The 14,773-nt window shown below is 45.1% G+C and overlaps 1 protein-coding gene across 3 annotated transcripts in view; it reads right to left on the bottom strand.

The window, feature by feature from the left end:
- PLPPR1 (phospholipid phosphatase related 1) overlaps nucleotides 1–14,773 on the bottom strand; it is a 186,674-nt gene that overhangs the window by 17,330 nt on the left and 154,571 nt on the right. For all 3 annotated transcript variants that reach the window (XM_054178638.1, XM_054178639.1, XM_054178640.1), the window contains one exon: nucleotides 7,684–7,816. In XM_054178638.1, coding sequence (XP_054034613.1) covers nucleotides 7,684–7,816 — 133 coding nt within the window. The remainder of the gene's footprint in view (nucleotides 1–7,683; nucleotides 7,817–14,773) is intronic.

The raw sequence follows: 14,773 nt of genomic DNA, 5'->3' as shown, positions 1-14,773 counted from the left end.
AAGTTAAGCCACAGTGACTACAGTTGGTTACTAGGGGAAAAGATGGACAGAAGTCTGTATCATTTACATAAAGCCACTTGTTCTTCTCATCCTCACATGTCACAATATCTGGCTGCACAAAGAGTAGAAGCTATTTCTTGAACGGTTTCCTGACTTTTTGTCACTGTCTTGTCTCTTAGTTGTGTTTGTGTGTGTCAGAAGAAGCCAGGAAGAAAACACTAGAAGGCAAACTGGCAAACAGAATGTATCTGGGAGAAAGACTAACACAAGCCAGAGATACAGGATGAGTTCTGCTTCCTGCTACACTCTTTAGCTGCCCCAGAGTCTGAGAAGAAGGAATAGAGGATCAGATTTGAACATCTCTTTACCTCCAGGGAGAAAGACCTTAGTCAAACTGAATGTGAAAACCAAAACCAACCAACTAACCAAACAACAACCAAAAAACCCACAAGGAAAGCTCTATTCACAAATGCTGAGGACACACACCATGAACCTTGAATCTTTCCAACTTCCTCTCACCTGAACTAACACTTCCCTTGGCAGAAGAATATAAATCTTCAGCACGTTCAATTTTAAATGCTTCAGTTTCAATTTCTCCATTTATACTTTCCCCTACATTGCTGCCAGAAAGTCCTCCAAGCATGCACCCATAATTTCTAGGCTCTCACTCACATGCTACTCTAGCAGTCTTTCTCCTGCTGAGGTCCCTGCGTGGCTGTTCATCAGCTGTCACCTCCAGCTCTGCCTACTGCTTTTGCTAACAGAGACATCTGCCTTGAAGAAGAATCTAGCTTTCCTGGCTCACTGTAACCTCAGTACAACCCTATCTTCTCCCTCCAACTCATGCTCAAAACCAATGACTGCAGCTGCTTGTTGACTCCAAGAAAACTCACTGTTAAAGACATTTTAAATGACACGGATTTGAAACAAAAACTTCCCAAAATATAGAAGGAAAAAATCAACAAAAAATCCTGGGAGTTGTACAAGAGCAACTGAGAAGACATCGAGAAGACAGAAGTGAGAGGCCAGTGGGTGGAAATGGGAATGAGGAGGCAGGAGCCTTTATTAGAGAGAAATGATGAAACCCTTAAGTACAGTGAGAAAAGAAACAATGCATTGAAAGGCTCATGAGTTATCAGAAGCTGTGAGTAATGCATCATCACACCTTCTACCAAGTGCATTTACTTAGGTCCTCCTCTCAATCCCAGTGCCCAGTAAATTGTCTGAATTTGTCACACCCAGTCTAATTTGCTCAGAAAACATTCATGTCACAGATGCACACTCACACTCCTGCAACCCCTCTTTTCCACCCATATGTATTTTAAAGAAGATTAGAGTCTCACTGGAGAGCGTGCCTGGATGGACTCATGGCTTTATAGAAGTGCTTATCTTCATCCCACCTCTGAAGACTTTGCTATAATGGTCCAGTGCACTAATAAGGCCATATATTTATAGTCCTGTGACTCAGACTCTGCTAAACCACCCTTTATCATTATACCTTAAAGGGTGTTTTTAAAGGAACATTAATCCATTTTACAACTGCAGAGATGGGGGCTGCAGAGAAATTTATTGTCTGTTGCCATGGCATCAGGAGCAGGCTCAATAGCAAGCTTCTAAGCACTCATAATCTGATCCCAGGACTGGCTTCAGTCTCCCAGTGAAGACCCCACAAGGATCACTGCTCCAGGCATCTATTGCCTCTTGTATCTGCCTGCTTCACCTGTGACTGTCCTTCCTGGATACTGTTTCCTCAAGATATAAGAAGGAAGTCATATGGTCAGGGCATCCAAGAAGAAATTCAGTTCCCAGTTCAAAACTCTGGATCATCAAACTCTTCCCCACATACACACAGGATCTCTTTCTTTCTTGTTGCTTCACAACTATCAATTCTCATCTAGAAAACAGCCAGCTCAGAGCCTGGCATAAAAGGGAACAGTAAGGTTTGATTTGTGCCCAACACAGCAACCTGTTTTATATTGTGAAGGTTTTTCAGTGGTAAGAAGGGAGGCCTACTTTAAGTTTAAGCTGCTGCAGCATTTGACTTAGAGGCAGCATATCCAAATACATCTTAGACCTGCTGAAAGGCACCCGGTTAATAACAGAATGTGCTTTGTTTCCCAGGGAACTTCAGATCCAAGACAGACAGAAGGATAAGGTCAGGCAAACTATGTCCTGCAGCTCCCTGGGGAACTGACATCAGAGCTCTGGGGTAGATCTATCCTATTACAATAAACTCAATGTGTGCATAAATCTTGTAAACCTTTATTTGCTGAACCAAAGCCTTAATTTGCTGAAATAAATGCTTAATTTCATTATTTAGCTGCCCACTGCGAGGTGTCACGATGCTCTAAATTAAGCTGTCAGCAGAAGCTGATCTGAACCATTTGTTAGCTGCAAATTATGCAGGTCCAAAGTAGAAGTCACTGGTAACAAATTCATGAACAACACTGCATTTCTAAATATCTGAACTGGAGAGAGACTACTTGCATGTTATCAGGGCTTTGCAGGTATACATCTTAATCACATGGATTAAAAAATGAGTATAATGAAATGCAACACAATACACAGCCTGGTCACCCTGCCATATTGAGTCAGGGAGGCCTGAATCAATGATCCTGGGGGTATGAGAGCAGCTGTATATGTACAGACTAAATCCTTGACTTGAAACCATTCGTTAAATAATGCTAAAATAATTTATAACCTCTACATGCAATACAAATGATGAAGTAGAACCATGGAAGCAAATGCAAGATGACAAGATGTTAGCAGTGTACTGAATGGGAAATTACCACAAGACATGGCAGATCGAAGTACATAAGGCTGTGTGCACTGAAATCAGGAGACAGGGAGAAGAGGTAGAAGCCCCAGAAACAACCACTTTTAGTCCCTGGTTTCTCAAGCATCTAGCATGTAGACTGCAAATTTTGGCAGCAGAAATCTGTAATAAAACTGCTGGGAGGGGTGGGGAAAGGAGGGAGGAGAGAGGATGTGACTGAAGAATAGCAGTGCAGCAGCAATATTTTAGACTGAAAAAAACACCCTACTCTGAAGCAATGGCACACCACTTATTTGACCTGAAAATCTTCAAAATAAATGTCTGTGGAAGCAGCTATAAAAGATAAAAAGGAAGATGGAACAAATTGCAACATACATCAAAGCCTGATGTTTCCAAGCTAAGCCAGCTTTTTTTCACTGATAAAAGAATTGATTTTCTAAATGCAGGGAACATAGGAGGTTTCACCAATCTGAGCTGCAGTAAAGGACTTGATGCACACTGAATCAAGGTGGGAGGCAGCCCTGTGCCACAAAAGCAAATGTCTACCAATGTGCAGAATTCATGCCTGGGCCAGGAAGAAAGGGGAAATTTTGGTTACACTTCCTGTGGACAAAGAATCAGAGAGAGATTGAAGACAAAGGTCAGCACTCAAGGTCAGCACTAAATTCAGGAGTGGAGAATCCTCTTGGAATCAGGCAGCTGCTGAGCACCTGAGGAAATCAAGCAAAAAATATGCAGAGAGCATAGTAGTTAGGATAAGAAAAATCAGGGAAAAGAAACAAGGGGCCTGGCCAGTATCCCAGAAGTGCTGCAGGTTTTGGTTTTTGCTTAATTCTTTGCTCCACTATCAAAGTGCAAAAATGTGGGTCATTCTGTATACATGAAGAAAATGCAAGGGGGAAATCCAGAGGATCCCATGGGGATAGTAGAATACATTAGATTAGATTAGATTAGATTAGATTAGATTAGATTAGATTAGGATAGAATAGAATAGTTTAGGATAGGATAGGATAGGATAGGATAGGATAGGATAGGATAGGATAGGATAGGATAGGATAGGATAGGATAGGATAGACTAGACTAGACTAGACTAGACTAGACTAGAATAGAATAAACCAGGTTGGAAGAGACCTTCAAGATCATCATGTCCAACCTATCACCCAACATCATTTAATCAACTAAACCATAGCACCAAGCACCCCATCAAGTCTCCTCCTAAACACCTCCAGTGATGGTGACTCTACCACCTCCCTGGGCAGCACCTTCCAATGGGCAATCACTCTCTCTGTGTAGAATTTCCTCCTAACATCCAGTCTGAACCTCCCCTGGCACAGCCTGAGACTGTGTCCTCTTGTTCTGGTGCTGGTTGCCTGGGAGAAGAGACCAACCCCCACCTGGCTACAACCTCCCTTCAGTTGGAGTTGCAGAGAGCAGTAAGGTCTCCCCTGAGCCTCCTCTTCTCCAGGCTAAGCAACCCCAGCTCCCTCAGCCTCTCCTCACAGGGCTGTGCTCCAAACCCCTCCCCAGCTTTGTTGCCCTTCTCTGGACTCGTTCCAGCAAGTCAACCTCCTTCCTAAACTGAGGGGCCCAGAACTGGACACAGGACTCAAGGTGTGGCCTAACCAGTGCAGTGTACAGGGGCAGAATGACCTCCCTGCTCCTGCTGGCCACACTGTTCCTGATGCAGGCCAGGATGCCATTGGCCCTCTTGGCTGCCTGGGCACACTGCAGGCTCATGTTCAGCCTACCATCAACCAGCAACCCCAGGTCCCTCTCTGCCTGGCCGCTCTCCAGCCACTCTGACCCCAGCCTGTAGCTCTGCATGGGGTTGTTGTGGCCAATGTGCAGAACCCGGCACTTGGATGTGTTCAATCTCATGCTGTTGGACTCTGCCCATCTGTCCAGCCTGTTGAGGTCCCTCTGCAGAGCCTCTCTACCCTCCAGCAGATCAACTCCTGCCCCCAGCTTGGTGTCGTCAGCAAATTTATGTGCAAGGGTGCTTATCTTTCACAGCACCACAATATAGTCTGCAGTTTCCCTCTTTGCTTCTCTTTCCTTAACAAAATTTGAGCAAATATTCAGTGAAGTTTCCATAACTTCATGCTGGCTCCTAGTATTACAATCCACCTGGTCCCAGCAAATCTACCTACAGAGTTAGAGAAGGAGAAAAACTCTTTTTGCCCTCCTAAAATTTGGATGGAATCTCAGCTCTCAAATCCTTCCATGATCTGTCTTGCAGGGTCAGGAAGCAGTGTTCATTTTTTCCTAAAAAAATAATCAGTATGCAGACATCACAAAGGATTTTTCTCATACTTTTGAGTAATACCAACTGTAATGAACCAAAAGGCAACATTCCAAGAGGCTCAGTTACTACTTTTTGCGTGTACTCACTTAAGACACTTCTTCACACATCAGGCAAAAAAAATAAATGATAATTAGATGTGGATTTTCCAATGAATTTTTTCCAAGACTAAATTGGCAGCAAACTTTCTTTGCCAGACTGCTTGCTAGGAGTATCTTGGAAGACAATTTACTTAATCAGCTCTGGAAATTATGGCCCTCAAGTTTATCAGGAGAAGGCACATGCAAGGAAATCCATGTACAAGCAACGTGGTAATCCCTTTAGAGCCAAGCATCTATGTAGCCTCTCTTTGGAGTATGCAGCTGCATGGAGCTAACTTCCCTGATCACCCAGCACGGGCTACAGCTGCTCAGTTCACATCACATTTTCAAAATGCAGATGGAATTCAATGAAAGCCATGCAGTTATTTTTAGTTCCTTTCATAAACTATTTCAGCCACTTTCCAACAAATAATCCTCTTGTTTTACTGCAGAAGCAGGGAGAAGGTTTCAGAAGAAAACAAACAATCAGTGGTGTTTAAGAAGAGATGTATACTTTAAGCTGATTGTAGTAACATGAACTTAATTTTTCCCAGGAAAACAAATTAAGTTGCAAAGCCAAAGTTTATTTCCCTATCAGCATTCATACCTCACTGCTCTCCGAGAGTCCACTGCATCACCATTACTCCCTTTTTTTTTTTACCCCACCAGAAAAGAGACAACAGCATGATGGGTTAAGAACAATGCTAACTGTTAAGAAAACACAGAGAGCAAGTGCTTAGCCTCCACGGTCTAAGCTCTTCCAGTGCTGATCCCGCAGGCAAGAGTATTTGATTAGGACTTTGCAACACGCTGAATGTGCTGGAACACTCAAACAGCCCTGAATGGCCCAGTGGACTCTGGTACCCTGGCTCTCTCTTAATGGCAGTTTACTGTCCATCAATATATCCTAAAGGTTATGTGAAGTTCAAGGGTATTTTACTTCTAACTGCATTCCTGTGTCTTTTGTTTTCAGCAGCAGCTCACATTCTAGGCCTAACTAACAAATCACAGGTGGTTTGTTTCTACCTGCCCCAGGGTGGCAGAAGATAGAAAAACATTTCACATCCTGATTTTCATGCATGCTGCAGAGGTCACAGAGAGAGGAGATGGAGAAAGAAAACCTTCCTCCTTTGGAGAAAGCTCTTCCTCCTTTGGAGAAATCTCTTCCTCCTTTGCAGCACATATTTGCTGTTGCTGAAAACCTTAGCACAGGGTAAGATTTTCAACTCCATGCTCTGGGTACGTCCTGCCTGCAGCCAGCACTGTGCTCCCCTGACACAATACAACCATTGCCAATGTCACAGGAGATGTTTTGCCTCCAGATAAAGCTCAGAAACTGAGCAGTGACAGGGAAGAAGTGACCCAGATATTTTCAGCTTTCCCTCCCTTCTTTTAATTTAGACTGTGAATTCAGACCCAGTCCTCTGTGAGATGCAGTGTGTGAGAATACTTTAAGAGTATACAGGGGAGAGGGGGCCATGATGCAGGGGAGAGGGGGCCATGATGCTCTGTGGCCAAAGTCCCCCTTGGTCACTGGGGAGCCATATCTACCACTGGCCCATGCCAGCAGTGAGACAAGTCATCTTATCCCACGTGTGACCTCGGGACCTAAGATGAGTGACTGAGAAGGAGGAAAGCTAGAGCCCTTTGCACTGCTCTCTTAGTCCACTGCTACAAGGCAGTAGTAAGTGAGCAACCAGCCCTCTCTAGCTCTAAACACTGTGTAGTGTGGCCTGGGCAGCCTTAAATGGCTGTGAGTGGGGAAGCCTTCAGAGGATAATGAGATTCTCCATCAGTGGCACAGTGGAAACAGGAGCTGCAGTGCTGTTCCTCTTCCTGCCCCAAAAGAAACCTGGGCAGCTCCCTCAGTAAGGTGTCATAGGCATTTTCTCCACCAACTGACAATGTGAAAAAGGCACAGCAGTTTGCAAGCACCACATAAAGCAACCTCCAAATGATTTAGTGACAGAACCTCTTTATCATTTCTCAGCAATTAACTAAATGAAAGCTCTAACAACAACAACAACAACAAAAAAACCAAAACAAAACCAAAGACAATAAAAATAAGAATGTTATTTTGAAGTGGGCTCTGGGCAATTTTGCACTGTGCTCAGCTGAACATTATGTGGCAGAGTAATGGATGTTAAAATTAGAGCTTGGGGAGAAACAAAAAAAAAAGCTAAAGAGATGGCTTGGTGAGGACCAATTTGTAAGTAAAATGGGTAGCTTACACAGACTAGCAATGATGGAATTATTCATATAAGGATTTGATTGGCATAACCTTTCTTCAAGGGTCCAGAAGAAGCATTAAGCTCAGCAGAATAGGCTATAAACCAGCTCCAGACAGCATGATATGGCGCATTTTGAGCATTACCTTGCAAATCCCGAGGGGGACTATCCCTCTAAGGTGGAAAATGCCTGCAAAGATTTCACAGCTTAATTAATTTTGGGGTGTAGGTGATTAGGATGTTTCATTCTGTTTTGGTGCAAGCAGAGGCTAAGCTCGCAGCGCTCGGGACGCTTACCTATAAAACGTATTATTCTTCGAAGCAGTGGGTTCAGGTAACAGCACTCTCCAGTCAAAATAGTCTTCTCTTGGATAATAAGGGTTTCTCGGGTTGACTTTATGAAGTACATGGATATCTCACCAATAAAAATCTGCCAGGAGAGAGGGGAAGAAACATAAGGTTAAAAAATTAATGTGTGCAAGCATTAAAACATGAGTCACTGGTTCCAGAGCACAGAAGCTACAAACAGCAGCGTGCCTCTGGGACATTGCACTTCCATGTATGAGGCTACACTTATTCACTTGAGATGAACTGGCACAGACCCAACTCCCAGCCAAGAAAAGGATCTGTCGTTCTTGCACTCAGTGGCAAGACATGGTGGATATTAGACCATCTTGTACTAAATCCTGGAAAATGGGGGAAAGAGAGTTTTAATGAATACTGTGGATCATAGCAGCTCCCATATTCACTGTGTATCAGAAATGCTGTGTCCAGCAGGAGTAGGGAGGTGATTGACCCCTTGTGTTCGGCTCTGCTGAGGCCACACCTCCAGTGTTGTGTCCAGTTTGGGGCACATCAAGACAAGAGAGATGTGGAGGTGCTGAAGTGAGTGCAGAGGAGGGCAAGGAAGCTGGGGAAGGGCCTGGACAATAAATCTTATGAAGAGTCACTGAAGGAGCTGGGGATGGTTAGTGTGGAAAAGAGGAAGCTGAGGAGAGACCTTCTTGCTGTCTACAACTATCAGAAAGGACATTGTAGAGAGGCTGGTGCTGGTCCCTTCTCACAGGTAATTCACAGAAAGAGAGATTGGCCATTGGAATGTCCTGCCAAGGGAGGTGGTGGAGTCACCATCCCTGGAGGTGCTTAAGAAGAGACTGGATGCAGTGCTTGGTGCCATGGTTTAGTTGATGAGATGGTGTTGGGTGATAGGTTGGACTCTATGATCTCTGAGGTATTTTCCAACCTGGTTAATTCTATTCTATTCTATTCTATTCTATTCTATTCTATTCTATTCTATTCTATTCTATTCTATTCTATTCTATTCTATTCTATTGATAGAACAAGAGGGAATGACCTCAAGCTATGACTGGGTAGGTTTGGACTGGACATTAGGAAAACAATTTCACAGCAAGAGTGGTCAGGCTTTGGAATGTGCTGCCCAGGGAGGTGGTTGAGTCACCATCCCTGGATGTGTTTAAAGGTCATTTGGATGTGGTGCTTGGGGATATGGTTCAGGGGTGACCCTTGCAGAATAGGGTTATCAGTTGGACTTGGTTATCCTGAGGGTCTGTTCCAACCTGGATATTTCTGTGATTCTGTGCTACTGATTGGCTCCCATTTGTCACGTTCAGCTGTTAGCCTTTACGGCCAGCATAGATGTCAGGGACAGAAGGCTTCTAGACAGCTGGGGAAGAAGAAAGTAATGCTGCAGACTGCCACCCTAACATTTCACCAGCAAGCCTCAGCAATATTGGATGCCTCCTGCAGCCTCCATACCATCTTAAACTCACATTAGCCTGAGTCTGCCATATATGTTACAGAACCTTATTGGTTGGACTTGGTGATCCTGAGGGTCTCTTCCAACCTGAATGTTTCTGTGACTCTGTGAACCTGCCAGCTTTGAAAACAAACCTAGATGAGGGATACCCCTGCAATGGAAATTGATCTGAAGTCACAAAATTTTGGAGGGGTCAGTGAAAATACTGGACAAACATATCATATTTGTACTCATGAAGTAGAAAGTGCCAGGGTGTGGGTAACAGCACAGCCAGTCACAGTATCACAGTATCACAGTCAGTTAAATTGTTAGCATGTTTCCTGCCACACTCTGGCCCAGTGACAACAGTTTCTCAGAAAACATAATTAGAATAGAACTAACCAGGTTGGAAAGGACCTTTGAGATCATTGAGTCCAACCTATCGCCCAACACCATCTAATCAACTAAACCATGGCACCAAGTGCCTCATCCAGTCTCTTCCTAAACACCTCCAGTGATGGTGACTCCACCACCTTCCTGGGCAGCACATTCCAATGGCCAATCACCTTTTCTGGGAAGAACTTCTTCCTAACATCCAGCCTAAACCTCCCCATGCGCAGCCTGAGACTGTGTCCTCTTGTTCTGGTGCTGGCTGCCTGGGAGAAGAGACCAAACTCTGCCTGTCTACAACTTCCCTTCAGGTAGTTGTAGAGAGCAAGAAGGTCTCCCCTGAGTCTCCTCTTCTCCAGGCTAAGCAACCCCAGCTCCCTCAGCCTCTCCTCATAGATGTCTGGGACAAGTCCCACAAAGAAAGCTGCATGCACCTGCTGCTATTTACACAGAAGGAGTTTAGCCATTTTGCCACAGATTGCACATGCCAGCTAGTCTGAAGACCAGAGGATAACTTCTGGCCTGTTTTAGAATCATAGAATCAATAAGGTTGGAAAAGACCTCAGAGATCATCAAGTCCATCCTGTCACCCAACACCTCATGACTAAACCATGGCACCAAGTGCCAGCTCTAATCCCCTCTTGAACACCTCCAGGGATAGCGACCACCTTCCTGGGCAGCACATTCCAATGGCTAACAATTCTTATATACTAAATGTCCTATTTTGTTTATGAAAGCATTAAAAATCAAGTCTTCAGGGAATCACTGATCTTCATCTTATCTCTGCTGCCTTTTTTCTTTGGTGGAGAAAGGGGGGAGATCAGAACATTTATGCTTCCTATAAAAACAGTCACTGCCTCCCATAGGAGGTGTATCAGAATTTTCCAAGCACTCAGAATTAATTTAAGTCTGCTGCAGAGAGATCTGTCTGCCATAGCTGGGCATAAATGAATCACAGGCTTTAGAGCTAGTGACAGTCCACTCACAGTGGGCACTTCTGAAAAATCCTACCTATCATATTTTGTCAGCAGGCTTTGGGAGGGGGAACTGGGAGCTTCTAATAAAGACAGATTTTGCAGGGAAAGTCTTTAGGAAAACAGACAAACAAACAAACCAGCCTGAAGAGGAGTGAATTAACCCTTAGGAGGGGAGTACTCAAAAGAATGAATCTAATCCATTATTCTAAGACACACAAGAGGAATCCATAGTACCAGGGAATGGTCAGGGAAATACCTAACAGAAGTGTGTGCATGCACGCAAGTGCACACAGACACCCAGAGAGTTATTATAAAGACCAAGCAACTGTCTTGGTTCACTCTGACTGCTGGAATGGTGTGCTGTTTCAAGGGCAACAATTTATCCTTATTAAGCCAGCTGAGCATCCTTATTGATTATTGACATTCAAGACAAGTATGCTCAACCTCTTTACAATTCTAACTGCTGATGGCAAGAGATGTGGAGTTGTAAAATGTATGTCGATAATGGCATCTGGGGGTGGGAGCCAATGCATGGGAGCTGCACTGAAATATTGCCTCTATCCCATTTCACTCCATCTGCTCTTAACAGAATTGGCAAGCAGTTCAATAAGCTCAGCTCACTAACTATGGGGCTGGGAATTATGAAGAAGACCATCTGCACTAAAGCCGTTTAAAAGTGACACTCTGTTTCAAACCATTTATTATTTGAATTATGGTAATGTTCAGAAGTCTGAATTAATGCTGGGGGCTCTCTGTCTGCCTGGGGCTGTATGTACATGCTGAGAGACCACTCACACCCTGTGGCAATTCTGCTCTGTGAGGACACAAGTTATAGAATAGAATAGAATTAACCAGGTTGGAAAAGACCTTCAAGATCATCGAGCCCAACCCATCAACCAACACCATCTAAAACCCCCAAACATTTCAAATAAGAGAGACTTATGTATAAAACATATTAGCAGCCCTCCTTTACCAAGACATCCATTTTAAGAGTTCCTTTGCATCAGAAGTTAGCTTTATACATAGAATAGAATACATAGAATAAACCAGGTTGGAAGAGACCTTCAAGATCATCGCGTCCAACCCATCACCAATCCAACACCGCCCAAGCAACTAACCCACAGCACCAAGCACCCTGTCAAGTCTTCTCCTAAAAACCTCCAGTGATGGCGACTCCACCACCTCCCCAGGCAGCCCATTCCAATGTGCAATCACTCTTTCTGTATAGAACTTTTTTCTAACATCCAGCCTGAACCTCCCCTGGCGCAGCCTGAGACTGTGTCCTCTTGTTCTGGTACTGCTTGCCTGGGAGAAGAGACCAACATCTGTCTGTCTACAACCTCCCTTCAGGTAGTTGTAGAGAGTAATAAGGTCACCCCTGAGTCTCCTCTTCTCCAGGCTAAGCAACCCCAGCTCCCTCAGCCTCTCCTCGTAGGGCTTATGTTCCAAACCCCTCACCAACTTTGTTGCTCTTCTCTGGACTCGTTCCAGCAAGTCAACATCCTTCCTAAACTGAGGGGCCCAGAACTGGACACAGTACTCGAGGTGCGGCCTAACCAGTGCAGTGTACAGGGGCAGAATGACCTCCCTGCTCCTGCTGGCCACACTGTTCCTGATGCAGGCCAGGATGCCATTGGCCCTCTTAGCTGCCTGGGCACACTGCAGGCTCATGTTCAGTCTACCGTCGACCAGCACCCCCAGGTCCCTCTCAGCCTGACTGCTCTCCAGCCACTCTGACCCCAGCCTGTAGCTCTGCATGGGGTTGCTGTGGCCAATGTGCAGAACCTGGCACTTGGATGTGTTCAATCTCATGCCGTTGGACTCTGCCCAACTGCCCAGCCTGTCGAGGTCCCTCTGCAGAGCCTCTCTACCCTCCAGCAGATCAACTCCTGCGCCCAGCTTGGTGTCGTCAGCAAATTTACTGATGATGGACTCGATGCCCTCGTCCAGATCATCAATAAAGATGTTAAAGAGCATGGGGCCCAGCGCTGATCCCTGGGGCACACCACTGGTGACTGGCTGCCAGCTGGATGTGGCACCATTCACTACCACTCTCTGGGCTCGGCCCTCCAGCCAGTTCCTAACCCATCGCAGTGTGGTCCCATCCAAGCCATGGGCTGACAGCTTGGCCAGCAGTTTGCTATGGGGAACGGTGTCAAAGGCCTTGCTGAGGTCCAGGTAGACTACATCCACAGGCCTCCCCACATCCACCAGGCGGGTCACCTGATCATAGAAGGAGATCAGGTTGGTCAGGCAGGACCTGCCCTTCCTAAACCCATGCTGGCTGGGCCTGATCCCTTGGCCATCCTCTAAGTGTTGTGTGATTGCACTTTGTTTCATTGTGCCCCTGTACTCTGCACTGTTTAGGCCGCACCTTGAGTACTGTGTCTAGTTCTGGGCCCCTCAGTTTAGGAAGGACATCGAGACACTTGAATGTGTCCAGAGAAGGGCAACAAGGCTGGGGAGAGGCCTTGAGCACAGCCCTGTGAGGAGAGGCTGAGGGAGCTGGGGTTGTTTAGCCTGGAGAAGAGGAGGCTCAGGGGAGACCTCATTGCTGTCTACAACTACCTGAAGGGAGGTTGTAGCCAGAAAGGGGTTGGTCTCTTCTCCCAGGCAACCAGCACCAGAACAAGGGGACACAGTCTCAAGCTGCGCCAGGGGAGGTTTAGACTCGAGGTGAGGAGAAAGTTCTTCACCAAGTGAGTCATTCGTCATTGGAATGTGCTGCCCAGGGAGGTGGTGGAGTCGCCGTCCCTGGAGGTGTTCAAGAGGGGATTGGATGTGGCACTTGGTGCCATGGTCTAGTCGTGAGGTCTGTGGTGACAGGTTGGACTCGATGATCCTCGAGTTCTCTTCCAACCTTAGTGATACTGTGATACTGTGACACTGTGAGTATTTTCCAGCTCCAATTCCCAACTTTATTTCTTATGTGTTTAGCTGTCTGGCATACTCCTAGCAACTCCAATGTGAACAGCTTACTTTCACTTAGATGAAAGAGTAACATTTTCTAAGCTATGGGTTTGTTCAATTCCATTCCACTGGTTAAGCAGAGTTATCCCAGACTGACTACAGAATAACAGATCAAAATGTAGGGTGTTTGGTTTTTTCTAAGTGAACAGTGCCCTTGGTTTTAATATAGAGTTTGGATGTTTAGTAATGATGCTGTGTTTGTGAGGTGATATGGTAAAACATAACTGGGTTGGTGCTACCTCTGGCACTGAATTTGAGGATTTTGTTTCCCTGTGTGTTTAATGTGTGCTCTAGAATATGAGCCTTGCTGTGCCCTGAAAATATGGTGGGGGCCAGGTCACCCAGATCTGATAACTCCTCTAGCTGTACAAAATTGGATGTGGTCTGAATAGCTTCTCAGAGCACTGACTTTTTACTAATTTTATTTCCCCCATGCATTTCCAAAGTTAAGTAATGATGATGACTCTGATTATTTAAAACCTGATGATTCTGCATGAGCAGGATCTGCACCCAGCCAAGTTGTCCAGCTGGCCTCCCAAAATTAATCACTCGCACTGTTAAGTACCTTAGCTTCCGCCAGAACAAAATCAGCACTCCAGGAATTGGTACCATTCAACTCTAAATCTGAAATCTAAATGCAGATACACAGATTTAGGTGGGGAACAAAAAAAGAAAACAGCAAGCAAGCTACTTGCTTTATATCTGTTTGGGAAGGCAATGCTAGGTTAATGAACTGCACTGCCATACTGTCTTAATTAGAGGTAGAAATGGCAAGAAAATGGCCCTGGAGTTTTGGGACTGAAAGCACAGGTGATCTGCAGCCTGATCTGATGTAGGCAATAGGGAAGCAAAGGTGGTGCCACTAGATGTGATTGTTTTCTTGGTTACCCAAATGCAATGGCAGCTCAGTTACAATGAGGTTATGTTGCTTGAACACTCTTGTTCACATCCCTGTTTTTACGACTGTTAGGTAGATGTACTACCATGATGCTCCCAAGCCCCAGTATGTATTAGAAATACCTACCTAGCAGTCATTTTCCCTCTGCCCATTTTAACCTGCCTGCTGAGAAAACTTCTTCAATTTGCTGCCTTCCCATTACTGGCAGTGTCACCATACCCTTGCTCCTCATCATTCAGCTCTCCAAAACCTCTACTGAAAAGGCTTTACTTATTTCTTGGCTCCTCCTGAGCACAAAAATGGATAAAATTACCTGTCCCATTTTCCTCTTCAACAGCCTTTTATTCATGATAGATTTGGAAATTACAGTCCTTCAACTTGTGAACTGACATTTTC

The sequence above is a fragment of the Dryobates pubescens genome, chromosome Z, assembly GCF_014839835.1.
Source record: "Dryobates pubescens isolate bDryPub1 chromosome Z, bDryPub1.pri, whole genome shotgun sequence".
In the NCBI taxonomy this organism is placed as follows: Eukaryota; Metazoa; Chordata; class Aves; order Piciformes; family Picidae; genus Dryobates; species Dryobates pubescens.
The sequence above is the reverse complement of the archived record's forward strand: the minus strand, read 5'-3'. Positions and strand labels throughout refer to the sequence as shown.